The sequence below is a fragment of the Chiloscyllium punctatum genome, chromosome 39 (genome assembly GCF_047496795.1).
Source record: "Chiloscyllium punctatum isolate Juve2018m chromosome 39, sChiPun1.3, whole genome shotgun sequence".
NCBI lineage: Eukaryota > Metazoa > Chordata > Chondrichthyes > Orectolobiformes > Hemiscylliidae > Chiloscyllium > Chiloscyllium punctatum.
Window position 1 is genome coordinate 69,335,005 of NC_092777.1, and position 23,834 is coordinate 69,358,838.

A 23,834-nucleotide genomic window follows, 5' to 3' on the forward strand; every position below is an offset into this window, starting at 1 on the left:
GTGCACATGAAACTGATCTAAATCTGGTATGTTTCCACTCACCGGCCCGATCCACTTGATTGATTCTCTGCTGCAGTGGAGCTTTCAACTCCCGAACCAGAACCTGCTTCAATGCAGAAACCACTTTTTGAACAAGCTCCACTTTCCTGACATTCACTTCAGCAGGATTGGGGGGTGTGCACGCTTTCAACGAGATTGCAGGAAGTTCACCAATGCTCTGAAAACAAACACCACCATTCATCTTGAACACAGAACTCACCACTAAATCAGAAGACAACTGATCATATTCTGAAAACAGGAACTCATCTCCAACATTAAAAAAAAGGGCACTTCGGCCCACTCCATCATTCAATTTGATCCTAGCTCATCGACTTCTGTTGGGGAATTGAGGGATATGGAGCCAGGCCAGGGAAGTGGACATGAGCAATGCTGAATCAGCATTGATTGTAATGAATGGTGGAGCAGGCTCGAGGGGCCAAAACAGCCTACTCTATCGTTGTTTCTTATTCAACATTTCCCTATGCTGTTTACAATACAGAGAAATCTAGTAAGTAAAGTCCTGTATCTCCTCAGTGTCTGAGCCTCCATGGCCCTCAGATAGAAAATCCCAAAGATTCACCATCTGTGAAGAAATCCACGGTGGCCCAGTGTTAGCACTGCTGCCTCACAGCGCCAGAGACCCAGGTTCTATTCCTGTCTCAGGCAACTCTCTGTGTGGAGTTTGCACATTCTCCGCATGTCTGCGTGGGTTTCCTCCCACAGTCCAAAAATGTACAGGTCAGGTGAATTGGCCATGCTAAATTGTCCATAGTGTTAGGTGAAGGGGTAAATCTAGGGGAATGGGTCTGGGTGGGTTGCTCTTCGGAGGATTGGGGTGGACTTGTTGGGCTGAAGAGTCTGTTTCCACACTGTAAGTAATCTAAATAAAAAATCCCTCATTTCAGAGCTAGATGACCTATCACTTAGCCTGCGACTATGTTTGCATGATCTCAACTGCCAGCCAGAGAGAAACATCCTCCCAACTACCCTATCAAGCCCTGAAAGAATTTTGTTTGATTAGTTTGGATTTTTAGATTAGATTCCCTACAGTGTGGAAACAGGCCCTTTGGCCCAACCAGTCCACACCGATCCTCTGAAGAGTAACCCACTCTGACCCATTTCCCTCTGACTAATGCAGTGGAGACGTCAGCGTTTCATGTGTAAACCTTCTTCAGGGCGAGGGGCGTGAAGACTCCTGAAAAAGGGTTACACCCAAAACATTCACATCTCCACCTCCTGATGCTGCCTGCCTTGCTGGTTCCCCTAGCCTCCTGCCTGTCCCTCCTGATGCTGCCTGCCTTGCTGGTTCCCCCAGCCTCCTGCCTGTCCCTCCTGATGCTGCCTGCCTTGCTGGTTCCCCCAGCCTCCTGCCTGTCCCTCCTGATGCTGCCTGCCTTGCTGGTTCCCCCAGCCTCCTGCCTGTCCCTCCTGATGCTGCCTGCCTTGCTGTGTTCCCCCAGCCTCCTGCCTGTCCCTCCTGATGCTGCCTGCCTTGCTGTGTTCCCCCAGCCTCCTGCCTGTCCCTCCTGATGCTGCCTGCCTTGCTGTGTTCCCCCAGCCTCCTGCCTGTCCCTCCTGATGCTGCCTGCCTTGCTGCGTTCCCCCAGCCTCCTGCCTGTCCCTCCTGATGCTGCCTGCCTTGCTGCATTTCCCCAGCCTCCTGCCTGTCCCTCCTGATGCTGCCTGCCTTGCTGCATTTCCCCAGCCTCCTGCCTGTCCCTCCTGATGCTGCCTGCCTTGCCCTGTTCTTCCAGCCACCTGCCTGTCTATTCTGTATTTATAAGGCCAGTCAATTTCAGTTTCTGGTCAATGATAACCCCAAAGATTTGATAATGAGGGATTCAATGAGGGTAATGTGAATGAATGTGTAACGGTGATTATTAGATTGTCTCTTATTGAAGATGATTATTGCCTGGGATTTGTTTGACATAAATGCTACTTGTGAGCCCAAACCTGGATATGATCCAGGTCTTGCTGCATTTGAACGTGGACCAGTTTGGGCCTAAGGGTCTGTTTCCATGCTATATTATAATATGACTGCTTCAGTATCTGAGGAGTCGCGAATGGTGCTGAACGTTGTGCAACCATCAGTGACCATCCCCACTTCCGACCTTATGACAGAGGGAAGGTCATTGATGAAGCAGCTGAAGATAGTTAGGCCGAGGACACTACCCTGAGGGACTCCTGCAGAGATGTCCTGGAGTTGAGATGACTGACCCTCCAACAACCACAATCATTTTCCTATGTGCCAGGTATGATTCCAGCCAGAGAGTTTGCCCCCGATACCCATTGATTCCAGTTTTGCCAGGACTCCTTCCTGCCACACTCGGCAAACGTAGCCCTTTTATCGAAGGCTACCACTCACCTCATCTCAAACCCCTACACCAACACAACAACTGCTTAAAAACACTTCCTCATCCAGCATGTGTTAGAAAACAGACACTGTTAGAAACTGGAAAAAGACTATCAAAGAAAGTCATACCTTCCAGAAGTGCATGCTCCCAGTGTGGGACAGCAGCGAATCAAGCTGCTCCTTGTATTCCTTCAGTTTATCGAGCTGGGTATTGATCTGATCAAGTGCATCGGCAACTTGGCTCGCTGCTTTGTTCTCCTCTTCCTCGATTAGTTTAACTGCAATCTTCTCCTCTTCCTCAATTAGAGTTTTCATCTCATTGAATTCACTGGAAAGTGACAATTTCTGCTTCATGGAGGAATCCTAACAATGAAGATTGAAAGTTCAGGGTTTCATGCAGAACTTTACTTGTCATAGATAAGGCAGCAGGGCAAGTGACTAAAGTATTATTGAAGGAGCACTTTGGGACCAGTGACCATAATTCCATTAATTTTAAAATATCTACAGAAAAGAATTGGTCTGGTCAACAGGTTCAAGTTAACCAGGGCCAGTTTTGGTGGTATTCAAAGTTAAAAATCACAACACCAGGTTACAGTCCAACAGATTTATTTGGAAGCACTAGCTTTCGGAGTGCTGCTCCTTCATCAGGTAGCCGTGGAGCAGGATCATAAGACACAGAATTTACAGCAAAACATTACAGTGTCATGCAACTAAAATGATATATTGAACAAACCTGGATTGCTGTTAAGATTTTCATCTTTTAGAATGCGTTGCAGGTTTCAGTTCATTGATATGTAAACCCCAGAACTACTTTTAAGTCACATTCTCGAGATAACTTAAGGCTTTATAAATAAGGTGACATCTTGGTTCAGACAATGCAATAAAGGTGTATATTAGAGTATGTCTTTATCCCAATCTTGAGTCGGACTGGTTCTACTTCCAAAGTGTAATTTACAAAATGTTACATGGATTCACTGCCTGTAGATTGTATTTTGCTCAGAAAATACACAATGTATCTGCAAATACAAATTCACCCCATAGACGTTTACATGTGCACTTGCATGAGAGAGAGAGAGAGAGAGCGCCCGAGCGTGCAGGAGAGTGAGTGTGTGTGTTTGCATGCGTGCAAGCTTGGTAAAGTGTGTGTGACAGAATATAAGCCTGTGAGAGGTTGTCTAGGTGGGTGTGAGCATGAATGGCGCGGGGGGGGGGGGGGGGGGGGGAGGGGGTATGTGAGTGGGTCTGCATGAGTGTGACGATGTTAAGAGTGCATGTGTATATGTGAGAATAGTGAATTGGGGTCACCTGTAGAGTGACATGAAACCAAGGTCCTGGTCAAGGCCATCCCCATGGGTACCGCAGTTGGCGTTGTTACCTGTCCCGAAATCTGCTTTGGAGGATGGTCACCTGAAGATCCGAGGCCGAATGCGCCTGACCACTGAAGTGCTCCCCGAGGGGGCTGGGGCAGTTTGCGCAAAGGATCGCGTGTGGCTTCCAAAATTTAGTTAGAGGGCTCTGGCCAGTACATTCCTGATGGAATGAAGGGTAAGCCTGGCAGGAGTGGGGAACCCTGGATGATTAGAGTTATTGAGGCCTGGTCTTGAAAAAGGATGTATATGACATTTATAAGCAGCTGGGACCAGGTGAATTCCTTGAACATAGAGGGTGTCAGAGTATATGCAAAAGAAATCAGGAGGGCTAAAATGGGACACAAGATAAAGATAGCTTTGGCAGGTAAGGTGACAGAGAATCTGAAGAGATTCTACAAGTACTTGAAGGGAAAAAGAGTAACTAGGGAGACAACAGGGCCTATTAAAGATCAACAAGGTCGTCTATGTGGGAAGTCACAAGAGATGGGCGAATTTTAAAATGCATATTTCTTGTCAGTATGTAATGTCAAAAAAGGTATAGATACTAAGGAACTTGGAGAAATAAATAGTGATGTCTTGAAGCGGCCACATTAGAGAAGGTGCTAGAAGTCTTAAAATCCGTTAAGGTAGATAAATCGCCAGGACGTGAAGAAGCGTATTTCAGGAGTTTGTGGGAGTCTAGGTAGGGAATTGCAGGGCCTCAAGAGGAGATAGTTGTTTCATCGACAGCTCCGTGTGAAATGCCTGAAGTTTGGAGATTGGAAATGCCTGGGAACTACTGACCTGGAGAGCCTCATGTCCAGAGTGAGTAAGTTGTTAGAGAGGATTCTGAGAGACAGGATCTGTAGCATTTGGAGAAGCAAGGACTCATTTGAGATGGTCAGCATGGCTTTGTGCGTGGGAAATCATATCTCACAAATTTGATTGAGCTTTTTGAAAGGGTAACTGAGAAAGTAGAGAGCAGTGCAGTAGATGTCGTCTTCCTGAATTTTAACAAGGCCTTTGACAAGGTACCGCATGGTGGGTCGAGTAAGTTTCAGGATCCAGGGAGGGCTAGTGGTGTTAGAGGATTGTTTTCAGACTGGAGGCCTGTGATCAACAATATACCACAGGGATTGGTGCTGGGTCCACTGTTATTAGTCATTTATATATGTAATTTGGACAAGAATTTAGGAGATCTGGTTAATAAGTCATCAGATGATTGGTGGCATAGCAGACAGTGAAGTTGATTATCTGGGGATGCAGTGAGACCTTGATCAACTGGGCCAGTAGAATGAGGGACAGCAGATAAGAGTTTAACTTAGATAAATGCAAGGTGTTGCATTTTGGGAAGGCAAGCCAGGGCAGGGCTTACACAGTCAATGGTAGAACCCTACAGAGTGTTATAGAACAATGAGATCTAGGGGTACAGGTTCATAGCTCCTTGAAAATGGAAGCACAGATTTTCAGGACAGTAGAGAAGATTTTCAGCATGGTCGCTTTCATCAGTCAGAGCATCAACTATAGGAGTTGGGATGTCTTGCTGCAGCTGTACAAGACATTGGTGAGGCCACATTTGGAGCACTGGATGCTGTTCTGGTCGCCCTATTACTAAACTAGAAAGAGAGCAGACACATCTACTAGGACGTTACCTGGACTGGAGGCTCAAGTTATGTGGAGATTTTGGATTGGCTGGGACTCTTCCCTGGAGCATAGGAGACTGAGGAGTAACCTTATGGACATTATAAAATCATGAGAAGTGTAGATACCTTACAGCCTAAGATTGCCAGAAGGACTCTCATCCAGCAACCCAGTCTAGGAATTGCAAACATACAAAATCATCTACCCTCAGGCAGGAGTTCACATGCAATACAACACATTTCAGCCAGGGATTCATCCCCAAACCAGGAATTCACACAATACAAACACCAACACCACCCCAACCCCGTCCCACTCAGGAATTCAGATCCAAAACTGTCCCCCCTCAGCCTAGAGCTCATTAGTATCTAACTGCAAAAGATAGGAAACCACCAGAGCCCTGATACAGTCCTCAATGTCCTTGCTCCTCCCACCCTCACTCCTAACATTGACCCTCAATGCCCCTGCACCCTCTCCTCACTCCTGACACTGATCCTCACATCCCCCAACTCCTAACACCAACCCATAATATACCCACCCCAACACTGACCTTCAATGTAACCCCATCTCACTTCCAACCACACACCAAGACAGCCTCAACGCGCACACTCCACCCATGATTTTAAGAGCCCGATGGTAACCACATACCGTGAGGTGTTGTTTCTTATACCGCACAAGCTCCAGGTGATGCTGTAATTGGATGATTTGATACTGCAGATTCTTCCGCTGGGTCTTCAGGTCTGCCTGAGGAAGGATTCATTCTAATCAATGTCCTGTTATCAGCAGATCATTTCAAACTTATTGAAACACTAGCACCACAACCTCTCCACACCTCATGCGTAAGAAAGCCACTCAGGACTGGGACAGAACCCCTGGAGAGCAATGCTTGGAGCTTCTCTGGGTCACCAGGATAACATCAGAGTTAAAAGATTTAAACAAAAAGATGGCGCAGGCAAGAGTAGTATTCCCTGGAAATAGAGAATTAGTCAGAAGCTCAGGTGCACAGAAAAATGACAAACAGAATCCATTGGAGGGGTGTGGGATAATACAATTGAACATAGAACAATACAGCGCAGAACAGGCCATTCGGCCCTCAATGTTGCGCTGACCTGTGAACTATTTTGAGCTCGTCCCCCTACACAGTCCCATCATCATCCATGTGCTTATCTAAGGATTGTTTAAATCTCCCTAATGTGGCTGAGTTGACTACATTAGCAGGTAGGGCATTCCACACCCTTACCACTCTCTGAGTAAAGAACCTGCCTCTGACATCTGTCTTAAATCTATCACTCCTCAATTTGCAGCTATGCCCCCTCGTACACGCTGATGTCATCATCCTAGGAAAAAGACTTTCACTGTCTACCCTCTCTTATCCTCTGATCATCTTGTATGTCTCTATCAAATCCCCTCTTAGCCTTCTTCTTGCCAATGAGAACAGACCCAAGTCTCTCAGCCTTTCCTCATAAGACCTTCCCTCCAGACCAGGCAACATCCTGGTAAATCTCCTCTGCACCTTTTCCAATGCTTCCACATCCTTCCTGAAATATGGGGACCAGAATTGTACACAATATTCCAAGTGTGGCCGCTCCAGTGTTTTGTATAGTTGCAGCATGATATTGTGGCTCCGGAACTCAATCTCTCTACCAATGAAACATAACACACCGTATGCCTTCTTAACAGCACTATCCACCTGGGTGGCAACTTTCAGGGACCTATGTACATGGACTCCAAGATCTCTCTGCATATACACACTACCAAGGATCTTTCCACTGACCCAGTACTCTGCCTTCCTGTTATTTTTCCCCAAAGTGAGTCACCTCACATTTAGCTGCATTGATCTCCATTTGCCACCTCTCAGCCCAATCTTGCAGTTTAACCAAGTTCCCCTGCAACCTGTAACATTCTTCCACACTGTCCACTACTCCACTGACTTTAGTGTCATCTGTAAATTTACTAACTGATCCATCTATGCCTGCGTCTAAGTCATTTATAAAAATGACAAACAGCAGTGGTCCCAAAACAGATCCTTGTGGCACACCACTAGTAACTGGACTCCAGGCTGAATATTTTCCATCAACCACCACTCGCTGCCTTCTTTCAGAAAGAAAAAGTTTCTAAACTGAACTGCTAAATCACCCTCAATTCCATGCCTCTGCATTTTCTCCAACAGCCTACCATGTGGAACATAGAACATAGAAGAATACAGCGCAGTACAGGCCCTTCGGCCCTCGATGTTGCACCGATCCAAGCCCACCTAACCTACACTAACCCACTATCCTCCATATGCCTATCCAATGCCCGTTTAAATACCCATAAAGAGGGAGAGTCCACCACTGCTACTGCAGGGGCATTCCATGAACTTACGACTTGCTGAGTGAAGAACCTACCCCTAACATCAGTCCTATATCTACCCCCCCTTAATTTAAAGCTATGCCCCCTTGTAATAGCTGACTCCATACGTGGAAAAAGGTTCTCACTGTCAACCCTATCTAACCCCCTAATCATCTTGTACACCTCTATCAAGTCACCCCTAAACCTTCTTTTCTCCAATGAAAACAGCCCCAAGTGCCTCAGCCTTTCCTCATAGGATCTTCCTACCATACCAGGCAACATCCTGGTAAACTTCCTCTGCACCCGTTCCAGTGCCTCCACATCCTTCCTATAGTATGGCGACCAAAACTGCACACAATATTCCAGATGCGGCCGCACCAGAGTCTTATACAACTGCAGCATGACCTCAGGACTCCGGAACTCAATTCCTCTACCAATAAAAGCCAGTACGCCATATGCCTTCTTCACTGCACTATTTACCTGGGTGGCAACTTTCAGAGATCTGTGTACATGGACACCAAGATCCCTCTGCTCTTCCACACTACCAAGTATCCGACCATCAGCCTAGTACCCCATCTTTTTATTACTCTTACCAAAGTGAATCACCTCACACTTAGCTACATTGAACTCCATTTGCCACCTTTCTGCCCAGCTCTGCAGCTTCTCTATATCCCGCTGTAACCTGCCACATCCTTCCTCACGGTCTACAACTCCTCCGACTTTCGTATCATCCGCAACCTTATCAGAGGCTTTACTGAAGTCCATGTATACCACGTCAACTGCCCTACCCTCATCTACATGCTGGTCACCTTCTCAAAAAACTCAATGAGGTTTGTGAGACATGACCTGCCCGTGACAAAACCATGTTGACTATGTGAAATCAAATTGTTGCTTGCTAAATGATTATAAATCTTATCTCTTATAACCCTTTCCAAAACCTTTCCTACAACAGAAGTAAGGATATCACTGGTCTATAATTACCTGGGTCATCTCTACTGCCCTTCTTGAACAAGGGCACAACATTTGCAATCCTCCAGTCCTCTGGTACCAAACCTGTAGACAATGACGACTCAAATATCAAAGCCAAAGGCTCCGCTATCTCCTCCCTAGCTTCCCAGAGAATCCTCGGATAAATCCCATCCAGCACAGGGTATTTATCTACTTTCACACCTTCTAGAATTGATAACACCTGTTCGTAACTAACCTCAATCCTTTCTAGTCTAATATCTCGTACCTCATTCTTCTCCTCTACAATATTCTCCTTTTCCTGAGTGAAAACCGATCAGAAATGTTCATTTAGCAACTCTCTGATCTCTATAGGGTCCACACTCAACTCCCCACTTCTGTCTTTGATTGGCCCTATTATTTTATTCCTCACATACCTATAGAAAGCTTTAGGGCTCTCCTTTATTTCTAGTTAGGAAAAGGAAAACAGATCAAAGGTTTGGACAGGAACAGAAGGATAATGATGGGTGTACAGGAACAAAATGAGCTTGGCGCGTATGTCCCTAGATCCCTGAAGGCAGTGAGATAGGAAGATAGGGTGGTTTAGCACAAGTTAAGCCACAACTGAATTAGTTGCCTCATCACTGCATTACAGGAAGTGATCACATTGGAGAGGTCATTAAATAGATCAAAGTAGTTGCAAACAATTGGACAAATCAAGACTCGGAAAGATAGCCCAGAAGAGGGGTTCAGTACAACTCAACTTCAGATCAAAGTTTTAAACTCAATGCTTCTCTCTCCACAAAAGCTAAGGTTCTCCAGCACTTTGTTTATATCCCTATTTTCATATTGCTTGCTCTTCTCAATAAACAATATCCCATTTGCTTTGCAAGTGAGGATGGTAAGTTGCTTTGATGAGAACTTCATGGCATCCCCTTTTATCTGCTGCTCTTGTCCTTCAAGATAGTAAGAGGTTGTGCACATAGAATATGCTGTCCAAGGAGCCTGAATGAATTGTTCCAAATCTTAATTACAGACCAAGGGTTGGCATTGGTCACAATTACTGATATGATGGGCAAAATGGTGTGTTGTTACTTACTATTTTTAGTCAGTTAGGAGAAAGTGAGGACTGCAGATGCTGGAGATCAGAGCTAAAAAATGTGTTGCTGGAAAAGCGCAGCAGGTCAGGCAGCATCCAAGGAGCAGGAGCATTCCTGAAGGGCTTATGCCCTAAACATCAATTCTCCTGCTCCTTGGATGCTGCTTGACCTGCTGCGCTTTTCTAGCAACACATTTTTCAGCTATTTTTAGTCAGTGCCAACATATCAAGACATTTTAAGATGATTAAAGGAGTTGTTAATGCTAGCTTAGAGAAACCATCATCTCTGGTATACAGATAAGAACATAGGGGGCAAAATCTTAAACATGGAGCTAGCCCTGGGACATTTGGAAGCTGTTGACCAGACAGAGGAGATTGGAATCTGCAATTTGACAAAAATCTGTCAAGATTGGGGATCAACTAAAATTGATAGATCTGTCAGGAAAGAGCATTAACAAGATAGGTAGGTAAATGGATTAAACCAGAAATTGTTGGAGAAGTCTGGCAGCATCTGTGGAACAGAGTTAACAGTTCAAATCCACTGAACCTTATTCAGATTAATATACAAATTAGGCATGATCTAGCAAAATGACAGTCAAGACTTGAAGTGAATAGCCTCCTCCTGTTGCAATGAGTCAACTTAATACACCCTGAATATGGAAGTGTATTTAACAACATCATAAATTGACTTTGCCAGAACTTTACTGGACTTTGAGGCATCATCTTTTACAATGACATTCAGAATGTTAGTCTATAGGTCACCTCAGTTAAATGCCATTTATCGAATACTCTATACACAATCTGTAGAGTAAGCCTTTCTCTCAAAGTCCCCTGGTTATTGCACAAGTGATTGCGTCCACATCATGGCATACTGATCAATGATCAAACACAGCTTATAAAAGAGCAAATATTACTTACTCAGTAATCCTGCATTCAACTGCAACAAACCACAAGCAGAACCAGCAGCTCATATCTCTTCCAAACACTACTTAAATGTGAATGTTTGTCTCTCTATTACCCTTTCAGGCAGAGTTCCAGGATCCTCCCATTCTCCGGGGAAACAGCAGTGCCATTTCCCCTTTGCCAAACATTTTAAATTGCTGCCAAGAGATACTATCGCAACTATTAAGGGAAACAGTCCCATTCTACCATTCTTTCTTGATCCTCAATTTTATACACTTCAAATTAATTTCCCCTCAATCTTCTATTTCCCTTAAGTGCTAAACAAGAATTCGCTTACTCAATATCCTTCGCTTACTCTTGTGCAAACTGATCTTTCCTGACAACTGTTGAGGGATCCCTGGCTGTGTCTGTCTAAATAAAAACCGACAGAATTGCAGATGCAGTAAATTAGAAACAAAAACAGAAGTTGGTGGAAAAACTCAGGAGGCCTGGCAGCATCTGTGAAGAGAAATCAGACTTAACATTTTGGATCAAGTGATCCTTCTTCAGAACATAGACTTGTGCCTGTCTGATGTTTTATACTGTTCCAGTTTAACTTGCTGGATGGAACAGGCTCAAGGGCTGAGAACAAAAGCAGGACTAAAAGGACAACAATTGTAAAACCTGCTCTTGCACCCTGCCACGTAACATAATTCCTGAGCTGCCAGTAGATTAACATTGAGCAATCCTCCACCTCTCTCAATGCCAACTGACATGTTCAGGGTTAATGTTAGTTTTGGGTTCTCAATCAAAGCTAATTTGTAAACACCTGGATATTACAAAGCCTGCCAAACAACCACCCATAACAGCACCAGTAGCAGGCACTCAGCTACAGGCTCAAAACAGACAGGCAGCATGTATATCTCTGTCATCACAGGCAACAGGGCAGGGACAGGGAGGGGAAGTGGGAAGAGGAGAGAGAGAAGGGGCCATGGGATAATTGGGGTGTTGAAAGACAACATGATGGGGAAGAGGTATAATCCCACCCACAGTCCCATTGTTTACCCCACTTCTCCCTGCCCCCTACAGTCCCCTTGCCTCTTGTCCCTCTTCCCCTATCCAATGTCCGCTTACTTACCCCCCATTACCCAAATGCCCCCTCGTTGCCCAATGTCACGTCACCTCTTGCCCCCAACCTCCTGCACCTGAGGTCACCTCACCCCTACCCCCCAATGCCCCCTGCCACCCGACGCCCCCTCACCCCAATGCCCCCTGCCCACGACCCCCTGATGCCCCCTGACCCCCCACGATGCCCCTTCACCCCCCCCCGATGCCCCTTCACACACCCCCAGTGCCCCCTCACCCCCACCCCCGGTCTCCCCCCCCCCGGTGCCCCCCGACCTTCCCCCCCCCGCTCCCCCCCGACCTCCCCCCCCCCGGTGCCCCCCGACCTTCCCCCCCCCGCTCCCCACCGACCTCCCCCCCCCCCCCCAGTGCCCCCTGACCTCCCCCCCCCCCCCAGTGCCCCCTGACCTCCCCCCCCCGCCCCCCCCCCGACCTCCCCCCCCCCCCCCCAGTGCCCCCTGACCTCCCCCCCCCGCCCCCCCCGGTGCCCCCTGACCTCCCCCCCCGCCCCCCCCAGTGCCCCCTGACCTCCCCCCCCGCCCCCCCCAGTGCCCCCTGACCTCCCCCCCCGCCCCCCCCAGTGCCCCCTGACCTCCCCCCCGCCCCCCCCAGTGCCCCCCGACCACCCCCCCCGGTGCCCCCCGCCCTCCCCCCCGCCGGTGCCCCCTGACCTCCCCCCCCCCAGTGCCCCCTGACCTCCCCCCCCCCCCCAGTGCCCCCTGACCTCCTCCCCCCCCCCCCGGTGCCCCCCGACCTCCCCCCCCCCGGTGCCCCCTGACCTCCCCCCCGCCCCCCCCCCCCGGTGCCCCCTGACCTCTCCCCCCCCGGTGCCCCCTGACCTCTCCCCCCCCCGGTGCCCCCCGACCTCCCCCCCCCGCCCCCCCCCGGTGCCCCCTGACCGCCCCCCCCGGTGCCCCCTGACCTCCCCCCCCGCCCCCCCCGGTGCCCCCCGACCTCCCCCCCCCCGCCCCCCCCCCCCGGTGCCCCCCGACCTCCTCCCCCCCCCCCGCCCCCCCCCCCGGTGCCCCCCGACCTCCTCCCCCCCCCCGCCCCCCGCCCTCCTCCCCCCCCCCGCCCCCCCCCCCGGTGCCCCCCGACCTCCCCCCCGCCCCCCCCCCCGGTGCCCCCTGACCTCCCCCCCGCCCCCCCCCCCGGTGCCCCCTGACCTCCCCCCCCGCCCCCCCCACCGGTGCCCCCCGACCTCTCCCCCCCCCCCGGTGCCCCCCGACCTCTCCCCCCCCCCCCCGGTGCCCCCTGACCTCCCCCCCGGTGCCCCCCGACCTCCCCCCCCGCGCCCCCCCCCCCCCCCGGTGCCCCCCGACCTCCCCCCCCCCCCCCCCGTGCCCCCCGACCTCCCCCCCCGCCCCCCCCCCGGTGCCCCCCGACCTCCCCCCCCGCCCCCCCCCGGTGCCCCCCGACCTCCCCCCCCGCCCCCCCCCGGTGCCCCCCGACCTCCCCCCCCGCCCCCCCCCCCCGGTGCCCCCCGACCCCCCCCCCCGGTGCCCCCCGACCTCCCCCCCGGTGCCCCCCGACCTCCCCCCCGCCCCCCCCCCGGTGCCCCCTGACCTCCCCCCCGCCCCCCCCCGGTGCCCCCTGACCTTCCCCCCCCCCCGGTGCCCCCTGACCTCCCCCCCCCCCCCCCGGTGCCCCCTGACCTCCCCCCCCGCCCCCCCCCGGTGCCCCCTGACCTCCTGCTGCTTGAAGGCCTCCTCCATCCTGTTGGTCTCACAGCCGCGGTGCTCCAGGATGCAGACGGCGCAGATGCAGCTGCGGTGGGGGCGGCAGTAGAACTCGAGCAGGTTGCCGTGTTGTGGGCACAGGCGCTCGGCCAGGTCAGCGAGCGGGGGCTGGAGGTTGTGGTTCCGAAAGGCCGCGCTCTGTTGGTGCGGGACAAGGTGCTCGCTGCAGAAGGAGGCCAGGCAGGTCAGGCAGCTGCGGACCGCCGGCGCCCGGGCCCCGGCCCCGGGAGGACAGGCATCACAGACCACGGCGGCCGGGGGTTCGGCCGGGGCCTCGGCCGGAAGGGTCTGGCTCCGGCCCCGCTCGAACTCCTCCACCACGGCGCACAGGACACGGTTGGGCTGCAGCTCGGGCCGCTCCACGAAGTGGTGGCGACACTGCGGGCAGGTGAAGCCCAGGAGGTATCGCCGGTCCTCGGCCCAGAACTGAGCCAGGCAGCTCCGGCAGAAATTGTGGCCGCACGGGGCCGTCACCGGCTCCCGGAACAGGTCCAAACAAATGGCGCAGGTCAGCTCGGCCTCCAGGCGCTCGGTGTCCCCGGCTCCCGCCGCCATCATCATCATCATCACCGCGAGAACCAACTGTCACTGCGCAGCTCGGGGCCGCGCCCTGTCACCGTGACCGCGCCCAGCGCCGCGGCACCGCCCCCCTCCGCAACACCTCACTCCCGCGGCACCGCCCCCTTCCACACACCTCACCCCCGCGGCACCGCCCCCTTCACCGCGGCACCGCCCGCGGCACCGCCCCCTTCCCCGCGGCACCGCCCCCTTCCCCGCGGCACCGCCCCCTTCCACACACCTCACCCCCGTGGCACCGCCCCCTTCCCCGCGGCACCGCCCCCTTCCACACACCTCACCCCCGTGGCACCGCCCCCTTCCCCGCGGCACCGCCCCCTTCCCCGCGGTACCGCTGCCCATGTCTACGCCCTGCTCTTATCTCTCCCCCCCCCCGCCCCCGGCGCCATGTTGGATAAGGCTGTTGGCTGTTGGATGTTGTCCTTCGCAGCCTTCAACACATCATTGATGACGAATATCTCAGCTTAAAACAACCGCCAAAACTTAACCAGACCATTGTCCTCAGCAAACTGCCCAGCCTTCAGGACAACACGGTAGAACCCTGCCACAGTAACCTCTGCACCACATGTCAGATCATCAACATGATTATTACCACAACATGTGGGAACACCACCCACAACAAACACGGCAGATTCTCATATACCCTTCCACTGACACTCTCATTCGTTTGGCCAAACTGGTCCTCACCCTTAACAATTTCTCCTTTGAATCCTCCCATTTCCTCCAGACCAAAGGGGTAGCCATGGGCACATGTATGGGCCCCAGCTATGCCTGTCTCTTTGTTGGCTACGTAGAACAGTTGATCTTCCGTAATTACACCGGCACCACTCCCCACCTCTTCCTCCGCTACATTGATGGCTGCACTGGCGCCACCCTCGTGCTCCCATGAGGAGGTTGAGCAATTCATCAACTTCACCAACACATTCCACCCTGACCTTAAATTTACCTGGACCATCTCTGACACCTCGCTCCCCTTCCTGGACCTCTCCATCTCCATTAATGACGACCAACTTAACACTGACATTTTTTACAAACCCACCAACTCCCACAACTACCTGGATTATACCTCTTCCCACCCTACCTCTCACAAAAATGCCATCCCGTATTCCCAATTCCTCCGCCTCCGCCGTATCTGCTCCCAGGAGGACCAGTTCCACCACAGAACACACCAGATGGCCTCCTTCTTTAGAGACTGCAATTTCCCTTCCCACGTGGTTAAAGATGCCCTCCAACGCATCTCATCTACATCCCGCACCTCTGCCCTCAGACCCCACCCCTCCAACCGTAACAAGGACAGAACGCCCCTGGTGCTCACCTTCCACCCTACCAACCTTCGCATCAACCAAATCATCCACTGACATTTCCGTCACCTCCAAAAAGATCTCACCACCAGGGATATATTTCCCTCCCCACCCCTTTCCGCCTTCCACAAAGACTGTTCCCTCCGTGACTACCTGGTCAGGTCCACGCCCCCTACAACCCACCTGGCACCTTCCCCTGCCACCGCAGGAACTGTAAAACCTGTGCCCACACCTCCTCCCTCACCTCCATCCAAGGCCCTAAAGGAGCCTTCCACATCCATCAAAGTTTTACCTGCACATCCACCAATATCATTTATTGAATCCGTTGCTCCCGATGTGGTCTCCTCTACACTGGGGAGACTGGGCACCTCCTAGCAGAGCGCTTTAGGGAACATCTCCGGGACACCCGCACCAATCAACCACACCGCCCCGTGGCCCAACATTTCAACTCCCCCTCCCACTCTGACGGGGACATGGAGGTCCTAGGCTTCCTTCACCGCCGCTCCCTCACCACCAGACGCCTGGAGGAAGAATGTCTCATCTTCCGCCTCGGAACACTTCAACCCCAGGGCATCAAAGTGGACTTCAACAGTTTCCTCATTTCCCCTTCCCCCACCTCACCCTAGTTCCAAACTTCCAGCTCAGCACTGTCCCCATAACTTGTCCGGACTTGTCCTACCTGCCTATCTCCTTTTCCACCTATCCACTCCACCCTCTCCTCCCTGACCTATCATCTTCATCCCCTCCCCCACTCACCCATTGTATTCTGTGCTACTCTCTCCCCACCCCCACCCTCCTCTAGCTTATCTCTCCACGCTTCAGGCTTACCGCCTTTATTCCTGATGAAGGGCTTTTGCCCGAAACGTCGATTTTGCTGCTCCTCAGATGCTGCCTGAACTGCTGTGCTCTTCCAGCACCACTAATCCAGATTCTCATATCACTCTGCCAATGTCGTCTATCTCATAGCCTGCTAGCAAGGATGCCCGAAGGCCTGGTATGTTGGTGAGACCAACAGTTGCTGCCACAATGGCTGAATGGACATTGTGTAACAATTGCCAGACAGCAGTTGACTATCCCAGTCAGGGAACACGTCAGTGGTCAAGGACATTTCAGCCTCTGATCTTCGGGTAAGCATCCTTCAAGGCAGCCTTTAAGATATACAATGACGTAGAATCACCAAACAGAGGCTGATAGCCAAGATCCATATCCATGAGGGTGGCCTCAACCAGGATCTTGGGTTCATATGGCACTACAGTGATGCACCCACACTCTATACATATACACACACACACACACATACTCTCTCTTAAGCACACATACACACACCCTCTTTCCCTCTCTCTCACACACACACATAAGTCTATGGGGGGAATTTCCATTTGCAGATACAATCTATTTGTTCAAAAAGCACAATGTTTTAGACAGTTAATCAATGTGGTATCACGTAAATTCCTACTTTGGAAATGAAACCAGTCTGACTCCAGGTTAAGACACAGACGGATTTGAAACAAATCCTCACACCTAAAATGCATTGTCTGATCGAAGATGTCACCTCTTTTATACTGATAAAACTTTAAGTTATCTCAGTTAGTGACTTGTGAATTCATGCCCATCAAAATTCACACCGTATCATTAGCAGAAGTCCAGCTGATCTCTAAACATAAAGGGAAAAAGAACAATTTATATTAATTCTGAAAATCCGATGCAGTACACAATAGTCAGTGGACTGGAAGACCTGGAGCAGAGAGCTGGAGGACCAGGAGAAGCAGGCTGGAAAACTGGAGCAGGGCATGACGGCCAGCACACTGACTCCTGAACGTTGATCTGTTATATGTGGAAAAAATCGGGTCGACTTTTACACAAGATATATGGAAAATTCCAGATTATTTGGCTAAAACTGGAGGGTTGATTTTTACATGAGATCAACTATTACTTAAGTAGATATGGTAGATAAAACTAGGGCTAAGAGAGTATGAACAGCTAGGAGCTAAGTTATAAAGGAGAACCAAAAAGATAATCTCTGGATTACTACTGAAACCACAATCTAATTGGCATAGTGTCAATAAGATTAAGCAGGTAAATGCATGGCTCAAGGATTGGTTTTTTTTTATTTCAAAAATATACTTTATTCATAAAATGATTTGATGGTCTGTACATTTGGTCATGCCATACATATGTCCACATTTACAAACACAGATTCGACTTTATTCTTGTCCTTTACAATCCTGTGCATTTTTTCAATCTTGTATATATACATATATTTGGCTGAGGTATCAGCAGAGCCCAAAAAACGTCTGTATGGGCCCCCTGTTCTTCTTTAGGCAGGCCGATCTTACACGGTGGTCTTTCCCCACCGCGCCTTGGCGGCAGCTGCCCCAAGCTTCAGTGCGTCCCTCAACACGTAGTCTTGGACCTTGGAATGTGTCAGTCTGCAACATTCAGTCGGGGTCAACTCCTTCAGCTGGAAGATCAACAGGTTTCGGACCACCCAGAGAGCATCCTTCACCGAGTTGATGATCCTCCAGGCGCAGTTAATGTTCGTCTCGGTGTGAGTCCCAGGGAACAGGCCGTAGAGCACGGAGTCCCGCGTCACGGCGCTGCTCGGGACGAACCTCGACAAACACCACTGCATTCCTCTCCAGACTTCCTCTGCATAGGCACATTCCAGAAGGAGGTGTGTGACAGTCTCGTCCCCACCGCAGCCGCTTCGAGGGCAGCATGCGGTGCAGCTGAGAGTCCGGGCGTGCATAAAGGATCTCACAGGCAGAGCCCTTCTCACCACCAGCCAAGCCATGTCTTGGTGCTTGTTGGAAAGTTCTGGCGATGAGGCATTCTGCCAAATGGCTTTGACAGTCTGCTCAGGGAACCGCTCGACAGGATCCGCCCTCTCCTTTTCCCGAAGGGTCTCAAGGACGCTACGTGCTGACCACTTCCTGATGGACTTGTGGTCAAAGGTGTTTTTCTTCATAAATTTCTCCACGAAGGACAGGTGATACGGAACGGTCCAACTACTCGGAGCGTTCCGCAGCAGCGAGGCCAGGCCCATCCTTCGCAACACCGGGGACAGGTAGAACCTCAGTACGTAGTGACACTTGGTGTTTGCGTACCGGGGATCCACGCACAGTTTGATGCAGCCACACACAAAGGTGGCCATCAGGGTGAGGGTGGCATTGGGCGTTTTTTTTCCCCCATTGCACCGGTCTTTGTACATAGAGTCTCTTCGGACCCGGTCCATCTTTGATCTCCAAATGAATTGGAAGATGGCCCGGGTGACTGCAGCGGCACAGGTCCTGGGAATAGGCCAGACCTGTGCCACGTATAGCAATACTGAGAGTACCTCACACCTGATGACCAGGTTTTTTTCCCGCGATGGAGAGCGACCGTTGCTCCCATCTGCCTAGTTTCTGTCTCATCTTCCTGATCCGCTCCTCCCAGGTCTTGGCGCATGCCCCAGCCCCCCGAACCAAATGCCCAGCACCTTCAGGTGGTCAGTCCTGACAGTGAAGGGGATAGAGGATTGGTCGGCCCAGTTCCCGAAGAGCATGGCCTCGCTCTTGCCTCGGTTTACCTTGGGCCCCGAGGCCCGTTCGAACTGGTCACAGAAGCACATGTGTCTGTGCACGGACAGTGGATCCGAGCAGAAAACAGCGACGTCATCCATGTACAGGGAGGCCTTAACCTGCAGGCCCCCGCTGCCAGGAATAGTCACCCCTCTCAGGCTCGCATCCTTCCTGATGGATTCGGCAAATGGCTCTATGCAACACACAAACAAGGCAGGAGAGAGAGGGCATCCCTGCCTGACTCCAGATCTTACAGGGAAGCTATCTGATTCCCACCCATTGATTGGGACTGCACTGACAATGTTGGTGTAGAGCAGTCTGATCCAATTTCCGATTCCCTCCCCAAAGCCCATTTTGGAGGGGACATCCCTCATATATGTATGCAATATCCTGTCAAAGGCTTTCTCCTGGTCCAGGCTGATGAGGCAGGTGTCCACCCCCCTGTCCTGCACGTAGGCGATCGTATCCCTGAGGAGTGCGAGACTCTCAGAGATCTTCCTGCCCGGTACAGCACAGGTTTGGTCCGGGTGGATCACCGATCCCAGAGCAGACCTGACCCGGTTGGCAATGACCTTTGACAAGATTTTGTAGTCTGCATTTAACAGTGAGATCGGTCTCCAATTTCTAATTTCCTCCCTCTCCCCCTTCCACTTGTAGATGAGGGTGATGATGCCTTTCCTCATGGATTCACTCATGGTACCTGCCCGGAGCATACTGACATACACCTCCAGCAGTTCCTGGCCGATCAAGTCCCAAAGAGCGGAATAAACCTCGACCGGTAAGCCGTCGCTTCCGGGAGTTTTATTCTTTTCGAAGGACTCGAGGGCCTTGGTCAGCTCGTACAGAGATAGCGGCTGGTCCAGCCTCTCTCGTGTTCCGTCATCTAGGACCTCCGTGATAGAGGACAGGAACGACTGGGAGGCCGCGCTGTCGGTTGGCTTCGAGTCATACAGGCTGGCGTAGAAGGATTTGCTGATCCTCATGACGTCAGCCTGAGATGACGTTATCGAGCCATCTTCTTCCTTCAGGCTGCTGAGCACAGAGCTCTCTTTGTGCACCTTCTGGAAGAAGAAACGTGAGCACGTCTCGTCCTGCTCCACCGAGCGGACCCTGGACCGGAAGATTATCCTGGAGGCCTCCGAGGCAAAGAGCGAGGCTTGCTGGCCCTTCACCTCCTTGAGGTCCTCCGTGACATCGACCCCCATCATCTGCAGCAGGAGCAGGTTATGCATACTTTCCTGGAGCTGGGACAGTTTTCCCCGCCTCTCTCTCGCCTCCTGAACACCTTTGAGGATGAAGAACCTCTTGATGTTCCCTTTTACTGTTTCCCACCAGTCCACTGGGGACTCAAAGAGGGGCTTCACGATTCTCCAACCTGTGTAATCCCTCTTGAGCTTTTCGATGTTTCCCGGGGTCAACTGCTTAGTGTTCAGTTTCCACGTTCCCTTGCCCGCCCGCTGTTCGTCCTGTAGGTGACAGTCGGCCAGCAGGAGGCAGTGGTCAGAGAAGAACACCGGCTTGACGTCGATGGATCTGACCGAGAGCGTTCGGGACACAAATAGGTAATCTATCCTTGAGCGGATAGACCCGTCTGCCCGTGACCAGGTGTATCTACGCTGCGCTCTATCTGCAGGGGTGCTGAAGACGTCGTGCAGCTTGTCGTCTTTGACCGTTTCCATCAGGGGTCTGGACGTAGCGTCTGGTTTACTGTCCCCCCCCCCCGCCGGATTGTCCATCTGCATCAATGATGCAGTTGAAGTCTCCGGCCAGAATGGCTCAAGGATTGGTATGGGAGAAATGGGTTTGAATTCATGGGACATTGGCACCAGTACTGGGGAAGAAGGACCTATTCCAATGGGATCATCATCTGAACCGTGCTGGGACCAGAGTCCTAGCAAATTGCATAACTTGTGCTGTAGACAGGGCTTTAAACACTGGGAGTCGGTGGTGGGGGAGGGGGGAGGTTTCAGATATAGGGGAAATTAGAAAATCCAAATTAAAGGGGGAGGTAAGAGTGCAGAACTCAGGAGAGTTTATTCAAATCTCCAGCACATATACAAATAGGACAGAGTGTATGGAAAGGGTTAACAATCAAACTTCAAGCATACTGGATAAGCGAATGACACTGAGAAGAACGATGGTTAATACAGGACTGAAGGTGTTATATCTGCATGCATGCAGTATAAGGAATAAGGTAAACAAGCTTGTGGCACTGAACAAAATTGGCAGGTATGATGTGGTAGCCATCATGGAGACACGGCTGCAAGGGGACCAGGATTGAGAGCTGAAGGGAGATAGTGAGGAAAGAGATCAATCGGAGACTGGTACAGTTGGGAACAGAAGCGAGTCAAACAGTGAGGGCAGGCAGGGACAAAGCTGAGAACAAGGCAGGACTGATAAACTGCATTTATTTCAATGCAAGGGGCCTAACAGGGAAGGCAGATGAACTCAGGGCATGGTTAGGAACATGGGACTGGGATATCATAGCAATTACAGAAACATGGCTCAGGGATGGGCAGGACTGGCAGCTGAATGTTCCAGGATACAAATGCTACAGGAAGGACAGAAAGGGAGGCAAGAGAGGAGGGGGAGTGGTATTTTTGATAAGGGATAGCATTACAGCTGTGCTGAGGGAGGATATTCCCAGAAATACATCGAGGGAAGTTATTTGGGTGGAACTGAGAAATAAGAAAGGGATGATCACCTTATTGGGATTGTATTAAAGACCCCCTAATAGTCAGAGGGAAATTGAGAAACAAATTTACAAGGAGATCTCAGTTATCTGTAAGAATAATAGGGTGGTTATGGTAGGGGATTTTAACTTGCCAAACATAGACTGGGACTGCCATTGTGTTAAGAGTTTAGATGGAGAGAAATTTGTTAAGTGTGTACAAGAAAGTTTTCTAATCCAGTATGTGGATGTACCTACTAGGGAAGGTGCAAAACTTGACCTACTCTTGGGAAATAAGGCAGGGCAGGTGACTGAGATGTCAGTGGGGGAGCACTTTGGGGCCAGCGACCATAATTCTATTAGTTTTAAAATAGTGATGGAAAAGGATAGACCAGATCTAAAAGTTGAATTTCGAAATTAGAGGAAGACCAATTTTGATGGTATTAGGCAAGAACTTTCAAAAGCTGATTGGGGACAGATGTTCGGAGGTAAAGAGACAGCTGGAAAATGGGAAGCCTTCAGAAATGAGATAACGAGAATCCAGAGAAAGTATATTCCTGTCAGGGTGAAAGAAAAGCATTTGGTATAGGGAATGCTGGATTAATAAAGAAATTGAGAGTTTGGTTAAGAAACAGAAGGAAGCATATGTCAGGTATAGACAGGATAGATTGAGTGAATCCTTAGAAGAGCATAAAAGCAGTAAGAGTATTCTTACGAGAAAAATCAGGAGGGCAAAACGGGGACATGAGATAGCTTTGCCAAATAGAGTTAAGGAGAATCCAAAGGGTTTTTACAAATGCATTAAGGACAAAAGGGTAACTAGGGGGAGAATAGGGCCCATCAAAGATCAGCAAGGTGGCCTTTGTGTGGAGCCACAGAAAATGAGGGAGATACTAAACGAGTATTTTGCATCAGTATTTACTGTGGAAAAGGACATGGAAGGTATGGAATGCAGGAAAATAGATGGTGACATCTTGAAAAATATCCATATCACAGAGGTGATGGTGCTGGATATCTTGAAACGCATAAAAGTGGATAAATCCCCAGGACCTGATCAGGTGTACCCTAGAACTCTGTGGGAAGGTAGGAAAGTGATTGCTGGGCCCCTTGCTGAGATATTTGTATCATCGATAGTCACAGGTGAGGTGCCAGAAGACTGAAGGTTGGCCAACATGGTGCCACTGTTTAAGAAGGGTGGTAAAGACAAGCCAGGGAACTATAGACCGGTGAGCCTGACCTCAGTGGTGGGCAAGTTGTTGGAGGGAATCCTGAGGGACAGGATGTACATGTATTTGGAAAGGCAGGGACTGATTAGGGATAGTCAACATGGCTTTGTGCGTGGGAAATCATGTCTCACAAACTTGATTGAGTTTTTTGAGGAAGTACAAAGAGGACTGATGAGGGCAGAGGGATAGATCTGATCTACATGGACTTCAGTAAGGAGTTCGAAAAGGTTCCCCGTGGGAGATTGGTAAGCAAGGATAGATCTCATGGAAAACAGGGAGAACTCACCATTTGGATACAGAACTGGCTCAAAGGTAGAAGACAGAGGGTGGTGGTGGAGGGTTGTTTTTCAGACTGGAGGCCTGTGACCAGTGGGATGCCACAAGGATCGGTGCTGGGTTCACTACTTTTCATCATTTATATAAATGATTTGGATGTTGGCATAAGAGGTACAGTTAGTAAGTTTGCTGATGACACCAAACTTGGAGGTTTAGTGGACAGCGAAGAGTATTACCTCAGATTACAACAGGATCTGGACAAAATGGGCCAATGGGCTGAGAAGTGGCCACCAAATCTCAAACAGATCATTGTTTGTCGCAAACTGCCCGGCTTTCAGGACAATACCGTACAACCTTGTCATGGTAGACACTGCAAGACGTGTCAGAATGCCGACACGGATACCACCATTACACGTGGGGACACCTCCCGCCGTGTACGCGGCAGGTACTCATATGACTCAGCCAATGTCTGTCTCATACGCTGCAGGCAAGGATGCCCTGAGGCATAGTACATTGGTGAGACCAAGCAGAGGCTACAGCAACAGATAAATGGACACTACAGAACAATCACCAGACAGGATTGTTCCCTCCCAGTTGGCGAACACTTCAGCGGTCCAGGACATTCGACCTCGGACCTTCAGGTGACCATCCTCCAAGGCGGACTTCAGGACAGGCAGCAATGAATAGTGTCCGAGCAGAGGCTGATAGCCAAGTTCAGTCCCCA

At 50.7% G+C, this 23,834-nt stretch overlaps 1 protein-coding gene across 2 annotated transcripts in view; it reads right to left on the bottom strand.

Annotated features, from left to right (window-relative positions):
* The window catches only part of trim25 (tripartite motif containing 25), a 38,312-nt gene extending 24,192 nt beyond the window's left edge, over nucleotides 1-14,120 (bottom strand). For both annotated transcript variants that reach the window (XM_072559031.1, XM_072559030.1), the window contains exons 1-4: nucleotides 13,450-14,120; nucleotides 6,028-6,123; nucleotides 2,522-2,755; nucleotides 43-217 (exon numbers count right to left, since the gene is read on the bottom strand). In XM_072559031.1, the coding sequence (XP_072415132.1) occupies nucleotides 43-217; nucleotides 2,522-2,755; nucleotides 6,028-6,123; nucleotides 13,450-14,067 (1,123 nt within the window). In that variant the 5' untranslated portion in view covers nucleotides 14,068-14,120. The remainder of the gene's footprint in view (nucleotides 1-42; nucleotides 218-2,521; nucleotides 2,756-6,027; nucleotides 6,124-13,449) is intronic.
* Nucleotides 14,121-23,834: the final 9,714 nt, after the last annotated feature.